The sequence below is a fragment of the Pecten maximus genome, chromosome 18, assembly GCF_902652985.1.
Source record: "Pecten maximus chromosome 18, xPecMax1.1, whole genome shotgun sequence".
In the NCBI taxonomy this organism is placed as follows: domain Eukaryota; kingdom Metazoa; phylum Mollusca; class Bivalvia; order Pectinida; family Pectinidae; genus Pecten; species Pecten maximus.
The window spans coordinates 23,767,190-23,776,846 of record NC_047032.1 but is presented as its reverse complement, the minus strand read 5'-3'; the positions used below and the strand labels follow the sequence as shown (position 1 = coordinate 23,776,846).

The following is a 9,657-nucleotide window of genomic DNA, read 5'->3' as shown; positions in this document are numbered from 1 at the left end:
TTTGAGTCAGGGTCGTTGTTACTATTTTTAGCGGGCCTCGTAGGGGACATGTGAGTATTTTGGATTCTATTCTAAAACAGCTTTGCAGTTAAAATAACCACGCATTACACTTTTGCTTGTTTATTATATTAAAATATCACAGTCATATTGTTAAAGTAAAAGATGATGTTAAGAAGCTGACATGCCCTGACAATTATTTCACAGTAGCTCGGCATTATGTAGGAAATCATCCGAATGTTTGAGGATGACCCTTCACTCAATGGGGGGCTATCGATATCATAGACGAGAAACATTCTAATCAGATTGACTGATATTTCAACTGTATCTCTGGATTTTGAAAACCCTAATTTTAATGCGATATCTCAGCAAGACGTTCCATATCAAAATAACATCATCCATTTTCAGCGAGAGAAGTGGTGGCTATTTTGTCAACAAGATTAGCTTCCTCCACACCTTCTCCATTTTCTACTTGATCATTGGCGTCGCCTTCCTTTGAACGTCGTGGATGGAAATACATTTGTCGAAATGACGCCTCCTCGTAGTGATCTACTTCGACTTGAGCATTGTCAGACTCGTGGATTTTCTGGTAACAAAAAAATGTTTATCTTCAGAAAGAACTAAATCTCAATCAAAATACATCAACTTCAATATTGATTTTTACAAAGGAATAGTTTTTGATAAAAAAAATTCAAGTGTATTTCTAGAGATGCATGAATTGCTATGAAGATGAAAACTCATGCTTATATATATAACTAACAAGAGGGAAAATTTGTTACATTTATTGCCCAGTGAACAGCCAGGATCATTTTGAGGCAGGGTCTCTTTGTAGTAACTGGTGGCTACCTCAGAAAATACTTAACAGATACAGAGTATGGAATACTTATGTACCATTGTATTGCACTTCCAAGTTGCTTAACTAAAAATTTTCATATTTTGCCTTTCACAAGAATAAATTTACACAGAATCAAGTTGAAACAATGGAACAGAGAGAGCACTGAAACATAGGAGGTAGCTCTCGGCTGAAAACTGTAACCACTCTTGAGGTTTAATTAAAATAATTAAAAACAACTTGGTTAAATGGACTAAATATGACTAGATGTGTAGAGTATATTTTTTAAGTCATCAATCAGAACTCAAATTGGAGAACCCTACCAAAAACCAATGGCTGCAAGTACTATCTATAAGTATTAAATAAACCTGCAGTTCAGTAATTTTACCTCAAAGGGTTGAACTTTCTCCATGGTGATGAGACGACGAGAGATGCGGCAGTTCAATACCTGTTCACAATTAGCTACACGACACAGACAGGGATGAGTGGGGATGTTCTCCTCCTTATAGCTGCAATTCAATGGCATCAGATGAGTACAAAGGAAAGAACTAGGCTAACTTTTTAAAGACAAGATTTGTTGTTTAATTTAAAGTGTAGTCTATAAGATTGAATCTCGGCTACTGTACACAACCTAAAGCTAGGCAGTGTGAAGCATAACTAATGTGTAGCTCAGGAAAACAATGAAAATTATCATTAACAAATCAGCTCAGGAAAACAATGAAAATTATCATTATCAAACCAGCTCAGGAAAACAAAGAAATGACACCCAGGAAAAATAGGAGATCTCCAGAAAAACAAATGGTGTATGTCAGATGGATAGACAACGCCATACTACAATACTCCAATCCAATATTTGGTGTATAAAAACAAGATGGAAGACACAAAATGTCTTATTTTGAATTTTAAATATAAACTCCTACAAGAGAATAGAACAGAAGATGTAAGATGAAAAAAGTCGGACTTGATTACACATCAGCAAGCAAGTCATTGTTCTTCATACTCACCCCCGTCTATAGACTGGAAACCAGTACACCAGCCGCCCGCCCAGGTGTAGAAACTTGGCAGCAAAGTTCAAAAGATCTTTAAAGATCTGACCAAGATGGTAATCAACCTTTTGAGGAACGTGTCCTATTTTACTAAAAAATACAAAAAGTAAGAAGTATACTGTACGTCAATGCTAATAAATAGACATATAGATCCCCCTTACTCTAAGATGTATTTATACATAACCACTACACTGTTACCCCCTAGTCAGACACCACTACACTGTTACCCCCTAGTCAGTCACCACTACACTGTTACCCCTAGTCAGTCATCACTACACTGTTACCCCCTAGTCAGTCACCACTACACTGTTACCCCCTAGTCAGTCATCACTACACTGTTACCCCCTAGTCAGTCACCACTACACTGTACCCCCTAGTCAGTCACCACTACACTGTTACCCCCTAGTCAGTCACCACTACACTGTTACCCCCTAGTCACCACTACACCACTACACTGTTACCCCCTAGTCAGTCACCACTACACTGTTACCCCCTAGTCAGTCACCACTACACTGTTACCCCCTAGTCAGTCACCACTACACTGTTACCCCCTAGTCAGTCACCATTACACTGTTACCCCCCTAGTCAGACACCACTACACTGTTACCCCCTAGTCAGTCACACTACACTGTTACCCCCTAGTCAGACACCACTACACTGTTACCCCCTAGTCAGTCACCACTACACTGTTACCCCCTAGTCAGTCACCACTACACTGTTACCCCCTAGTCAGTCACCACTACACTGTTACCCCCTAGTCAGTCACCACTACACTGTTACCCCCTAGTCAGTCACCACTACACTGTTCACCCCCTAGTCCAGTCATTCACTACACTGTTACCCCTAGTCAGCCACCACTTACACTGTTCACCCCCTAGGTCAGTCATCCTACACTGTTACCCCCTAGTCAGTCATCCACTACACTGTTACCCCCTTAGTCAGTCATCACTAACACTGTTACCCCCTAGTCAGTCATCCACTACACTGTTGACCCCCTAGTCAGTCACCACTTACCACTGTTACCCCCTAGTCAGTCACCACTACCCACTCACACCCTGTTACCCCCTAGTCAGTCACACTACCACTTGTTACCCCCTAGTCAGTCACCACTACACTGTTACCCCCGTAGTCAGACACCACTACTACTGTTACCCCCCTAGTCAGTCACCACATACAACTGTTACCCCCTAGTCAGTCACTACACTGTTACCCCCTTAGTCCGTCACTCCTACACTTTACCCCCTAGTCAGTACCCTCACTACACTGTTACCCCCTAGTCAGTCACCCTACACTGTTACCCCCTAGTCAGTACACCACTACACTGTTACCCCCTAGTCAGTCACCACTACACTGTTACCCCTAGTCCAGTCACCACTACACTGTACCCCCTAGTCAGTCATCACTACACTGTTACCCCCCTAGTCAGTCATCACTACACTGTACCCCCTAGTCAGTCATCACTACACTGTTACCCCCCTAGTCAGTCACCACTACACTGTTACCCCCTAGTCAGTCATCACTACACTGTTACCCCCTAGTCCGTCATCACTACACTGTTACCCCCTAGTCAGTCACATACACTGTTACCCCCTAGTCAGTCACCACTACACTGTTCACCCCCTAGTCAGTCACTCACTACACCTGTTACCCCCTAGTCAGTCATCCACTACACTGTTACCCCCTAGTCAGTACACCCACTACACTGTTAACCCCTAGTCAGTCATCCACTACACTGTACCCCCTAGTCAGTCATACCTACACTGTTACCCCCTAGTCAGTCACTACAGCTTACCCACTGGTCATTCACTTACCCCCTAGTCAGTCATCACTACACTGTTACCCCCTAGTTCAGTCACCACTACACTGTTACCCCCTAGTCAGACACCACTACACTGTTACCCCCTAGTCAGTCGCTACACTGTTACCCCCTAGTCAGTCATCACTACACTGTTACCCCCTAGTCAGTCACCACTACACTGTTACCCCCTAGTCAGTCACCACTACACTGTTACCCCCTAGTCAGTCACTACACTGTTACCCCCTAGTCAGTCACTACACTGTTACCCCCTAGTCAGTCATCACTACACTGTTACCCCCTAGTCAGTCACCACTACACTGTTACCCCCTAGTCAGTCATCACTACACTGTTACCCCCTAGTCAGTCATCACTACACTGTTACCCCCTAGTCAGTCATCACTACACTGTTACCCCCTAGTCAGTCACCACTACACTGTTACCCCCTAGTCAGTCACCACTACACTGTTACCCCCTAGTCAGTCATCACTACACTGTTACCCCCTAGTCAGTCACTACACTGTTACCCCCTAGTCAGTCACCACTACACTGTTACCCCCTAGTCAGTCATCACTACACTGTTACCCCCTAGTCAGTCACTACACTGTTACCCCCCTAGTCAGTCACTACACTGTCACCCCCCTAGTCAGTCATCACTACACTGTTACCCCCTAGTCAGACACCACTACACTGTTACCCCCTAGTCAGTCACTACACTGTTACCCACTAGTCAGTCACCACAACACTGTCACCCCCTAGTCAGTCACTACACTGTCACCCCTAGTCAGACACCACTACACTGTTACCCCCTAGTCAGTCACTACACTGTCATCCCCTAGTCAGACACCACTACACTGTTACCCCCTAGTCAGTCATCACTACACTCTTACCCCCTAGTCAGTCACCACTACACTGTTACCCCCTAGTCAGTCATCACTACACTGTTACCCCCTAGTCAGTCATCACTACACTGTTACCCCCCTAGTCAGTCACCACTACACTGTTACCCCCTAGTCAGTCACCACTACACTGTTACCCCTAGTCAGTCATCACTACACTGTTACCCCCTAGTCAGTCACCACTACACTGTTACCCCCTAGTCAGTCACTACACTGTTACCCCCTAGTCAGTCACCACTACACTGTTACCCCCTAGTCAATCACCACTACACTGTTACCCCCCTAGTCAGTCACCACTTACACTGTTTACCCCCTAGTCAGTCACTACACTGTTACCCCCTAGTCAGTCATCACTACACTGTACCCCCTAGTCAGTCCACTACACTACCCCTGTTCAACCCCTAACTAGTCAGACACCACTACACTGTTACCCCCTAGTCAATCATCACTACACTGTTACCCCCTAGTCAGACACCACTACACTGTTACCCCCTAGTCAGTCACCACTACACTGTTACCCCCTAGTCAGTCACCCACTACACTGTACCCCCTAGTCAGTCACCACTACACTGTTACCCCTAGTCAGACACCACTACAATGTTACCCCCTAGTCAGTCACCACTACACTGTTACCCCCTAGTCAGTCACCACTACACTGTTACCCCCTAGTCAGTCATCACTACACTGTTACCCCCTAGTCAGTCATCACTACACTGTTAACCCCTAGTCAGTCATCACTACACTGTTACCCCCTAGTCAGTCATCACTACACTGTTACCCCCTAGTCAGTCATCACTACACTGTTACCCCCTAGTCAGTCACCACTACACTGTTATTCCCCTAGTCAGTCATCACTACACTGTTACCCCCTAGTCAGTCACCACTACACTGTTACCCCCTAGTCAGTCATCACTACACTGTTACCCCCTAGTCAGTCACCACTACACTGTTACCCCCTAGTCAGTCACTACACTGTTACCCCCTAGTCAGTCACCACTACACTGTTACCCCCTAGTCAGTCACTACACTGTTACCCCCTAGTCAGACATCACTACACTGTTACCCCCTAGTCAGTCACCACTACACTGTTACCCCCTAGTCAGACACCACTACACTGTTACCCCCTAGTCAGTCACCACTACACTGTTACCCCCTAGTCAGTCACTACTACACTGTTACCCCCTAGTCAGTCACCACTAAACTGTTACCCCCTAGTCAGACACCACTACACTGTTACCCCCTAGTCAGCCACCACTACACTGTTACCCCCTAGTCAGTCATCACTACACTGTTACCCCCTAGTCAGTCACCACTACACTGTTACCCCCTAGTCAGTCACCACTACACTGTTACCCCCTAGTCAGTCACCACTACACTGTTACCCCCTAGTCAGTCACCACTACACTGTTACCCCCTAGTCAGTCACCACTACACTGTTACCCCCTATCCAGCCACTACTAATCTGGTTGTCCCACTATCCAGTCACCACTAATCTGCTTGTACCACTATCTAGTCACCACTAATCTGGTTGTCCCACTATCCAGTCACCACTAATCTGATTGTCCCACTATCCAGTCACCACTAATCTGATTGTCCCACTATCTAGCAATCACTAATCTGGTTGTCCCACTATCTAGTCACCACTAATCTGTTTGTCCCACTATTTAGCCACCACTAATATGGTTTTCCCACTATCAAATCACCACTAATCTGGTTGTCCCACTATCTAGTCACCACTAATCTGATTGTCCCACTATCTAGCCACCACTTATCTGGTTTTCCCACTATCTAGCCACCACTAATCTGGTTGTCCCACTATCAAATTACCACTAATCTGGTTGTCCTACTATCTAACCACCACTAATCTGGTTGTCCCACTATCTAGCCACCACTAATCTGGTTGTCCCACTATCTAGTCACCACTAATCTGGTTGTCCCACTATCAAATCACCACTTATCTGGTTGTCCCACTATCTAACCACCACTAATCTGGTTGTCCCACTATCTAGACACCACTAATCTGGTTGTCCCACTATCTAGCCACCACTAACCTGGTTGTCCCACTATCTAGTCACCACTAATCTGGTTGTCCCACTATCTAGTCACCACTAATCTGATTGTCCCACTATCTAGCTACCACTAATCTAATTGTCCCACTATCTAGCCACCACTAATCTGTTTGTCCCACTATCCTGTCACCACTAATCTGGTTGTCCCACTATCTAGTCACTACTAATCTGGTTTTCCCACTATCTAGTTACCACTAATCTGGTTGTCCCACTATCCATATATGTATATGTCTTTAGCCGCCGCCTCTTGGCCTCTTGGCTTTGGAATTTAGTTTGAAGTTAGTAAGATTGCTTAGCTTATTTTCACTTTCACATAAGTACAAATGTACTTTGGTAAAGTTCACTTACTGGTCGTCTGTCAGTTTAACATCACCAACATCTGTGCCCACCTTCTTTGCTTTTTCTCTAACACCATAAGGAGCTATAGAAAAATTAAAGGATGCCACAGTCAAACAATGGAAATTTGAAGGAGTTTATCTACCAGCTACATCAGGAATGAAGACAATCGCTAAGTTCATACAAAGATTTTTCTATATTGTAAAATTAAATGTATTTATAGTATTCACTTTTTGTTAAAACTGTGGAAAAAATGTCACAGTTTCATTCAACTTCGCTAGCCAAGGATGTTCTAATCAATACCAAACTCCAGGTGAGTATAACTCTTTACACCCTTGACTAGTGTAGTATCTGTACACCCTTGGTTAGTGTAGTATCTGTACACCCTTGGTTAGTGTAGTATCTGTACACCCTTGACTAGTGTAGTATCTGTACACCCTTGACTAGTGTAGTACCTGTACACCCTTGACTAGTGTAGTATCTGTACACCCTTGGTTAGTGTAGTATCTGTACACCCTTGACTAGTGTAGTATCTGTACACCCTTGACTAGTGTAGTATCTGTACACCCTTGGTTAGTGTAGTATCTGTACACCCTTGACTAGTGTAGTATCTGTACACCCTTGACTAGTGTAGTATCTGTACACCCTTGGTTAGTGTAGTATCTGTACACCCTTGACTAGTGTAGTATCTGTACACCCTTGACTAGTGTAGTATCTGTACACCCTTGACTAGTGTAGTACCTGTACACCCTTGGTTAGTGTAGTACCTGTACACCCTTGGTTAGTGTAGTATATGTACACCCTTGGTTAGTGTAGTATCTGTACACCCTTGGTTAGTGTAGTATCTGTACACCCTTGACTAGTGTAGTACCTGTACACCCTTGGTTAGTGTAGTATATGTACACCCTTGGTTAGTGTAGTATCTGTACACCCTTGGTTAGTGTAGTATCTGTACACCCTTGACTAGTGTAGTACCTGTACACCCTTGGTTAGTGTAGTGTCTGTACACCCTTGGTTAGTGTAGTATCTGTACACCCTTGACTAGTGTAGTACCTGTACACCCTTGGTTAGTGTAGTATCTGTACACCCTTGACTAGTGTAGTATCTGTACACCCTTGGTTAGTGTAGTATCTGTACACCCTTGACTAGTGTAGTACCTGTACACCCTTGGTTAGTGTAGTATCTGTACACCCTTGGATAGTGTAGTATCTGTACACCCTTGGTTAGTGTAGTATCTGTACACCCTTGACTAGTGTAGTATCTGTACACCCTTGACTAGTGTAGTATCTGTACACCCTTGACTAGTGTAGTATCTGTACACCCTTGGTTAGTGTAGTATCTGTACACCCTTGACTAGTGTAGTATCTGTACACCCTTGACTAGTGTAGTATCTGTACACCTTGACTAGTGTAGTACCTGTACACCCTTGGTTAGTGTAGTATCTGTACACCCTTGACTAGTGTAGTATCTGTACACCCTTGACTAGTGTAGTATCTGTACGACCTTGACTAGTGTAGTATCTGTACACCCTTGACTAGTGTAGTATCTGTACACCCTTGGCTAGTGTAGTATCTGTACACCCTTGGTTAGTGTAGTATCTGTACACCCTTGACTAGTGTAGTATCTGTACACCCTTGACTAGTGTAGTATCTGTACACCCTTGACTAGTGTAGTATCTGTACACCCTTGACTAGTGTAGTATCTGTACACCCTTGACTAGTGTAGTATCTGTACACCCTTGACTAGTGTAGTATCTGTACACCCTTGGTTAGTGTAGTATCTGTACACCCTTGGTTAGTGTAGTATCTGTACACCCTTGACTAGTGTAGTATCTGTACACCCTTAGTTAGTGTAGTATCTTTACACCCTTGGTTAGTGTAGTATCTGTACACCCTTGACTAGTGTAGTATCTGTACACCCTTGACTAGTGTAGTATCTGTACACCCTTGGGTAGTGTAGTATCTGTACACCCTTGACTAGTGTAGTATCTGTACACCCTTAGTTAGTGTAGTATCTTTACACCCTTGGTTAGTGTAGTATCTGTACACCCTTGACTAGTGTAGTATCTGTACACCCTTGACTAGTGTAGTATCTGTACACCCTTGGTTAGTGTAGTATCTGTACACCCTTGGTTAGTGTAGTATATGTACACCCTTGGTTAGTGTAGTATCTGTACACCCTTGACTAGTGTAGTATCTGTACACCTTTGACTAGTGTAGTATATGTACACCCTTGGTTAGTGTAGTATCTGTACACCCTTGGTTAGTGTAGTATCTGTACACCCTTGGTTAGTGTAGTATCTGTACACCCTTGACTAGTGTAGTATCTGTACACCCTTGGTTAGTGTAGTATCTGTACACCCTTGGTTAGTGTAGTATCTGTACACCCTTGGTTAGTGTATTATATGTACACCCTTGGTTAGTGTAGTATCTGTACACCCTTGACTAGTTTAGTATCTGTACACCCTTGACTAGTGTAGTATCTGTACACCCTTGGTTAGTGTAGTATCTGTGCACCCTTGACTAGTGTAGTATCTGTACACCCTTGACTAGTGTAGTATCTGTACACCCTTGACTAGTGTAGTATCTGTACACCCTTGACTAGTGTAGTATCTGTACACCCTTGGTTAGTGTAGTATCTGTACACCCTTGGTTAGTGTAGTATATGTACACCCTTGGTTAGT

The 9,657-nt window shown here is 44.1% G+C and overlaps 1 protein-coding gene across 2 annotated transcripts in view; it reads right to left on the bottom strand.

Annotated features, from left to right (window-relative positions):
• Nucleotides 1-104: 104 nt before the first annotated feature.
• The window catches only part of LOC117316080 (tRNA (guanine(10)-N2)-methyltransferase homolog), a 24,656-nt gene continuing 15,103 nt past the window's right edge, over nucleotides 105-9,657 (bottom strand). For both annotated transcript variants that reach the window (XM_033870568.1, XM_033870567.1), the window contains exons 11-14: nucleotides 6,987-7,059; nucleotides 1,834-1,965; nucleotides 1,218-1,338; nucleotides 105-583 (exon numbers count right to left, since the gene is read on the bottom strand). In XM_033870568.1, coding sequence (XP_033726459.1) covers nucleotides 392-583; nucleotides 1,218-1,338; nucleotides 1,834-1,965; nucleotides 6,987-7,059 — 518 coding nt within the window. In that variant the 3' untranslated portion in view covers nucleotides 105-391. The remainder of the gene's footprint in view (nucleotides 584-1,217; nucleotides 1,339-1,833; nucleotides 1,966-6,986; nucleotides 7,060-9,657) is intronic.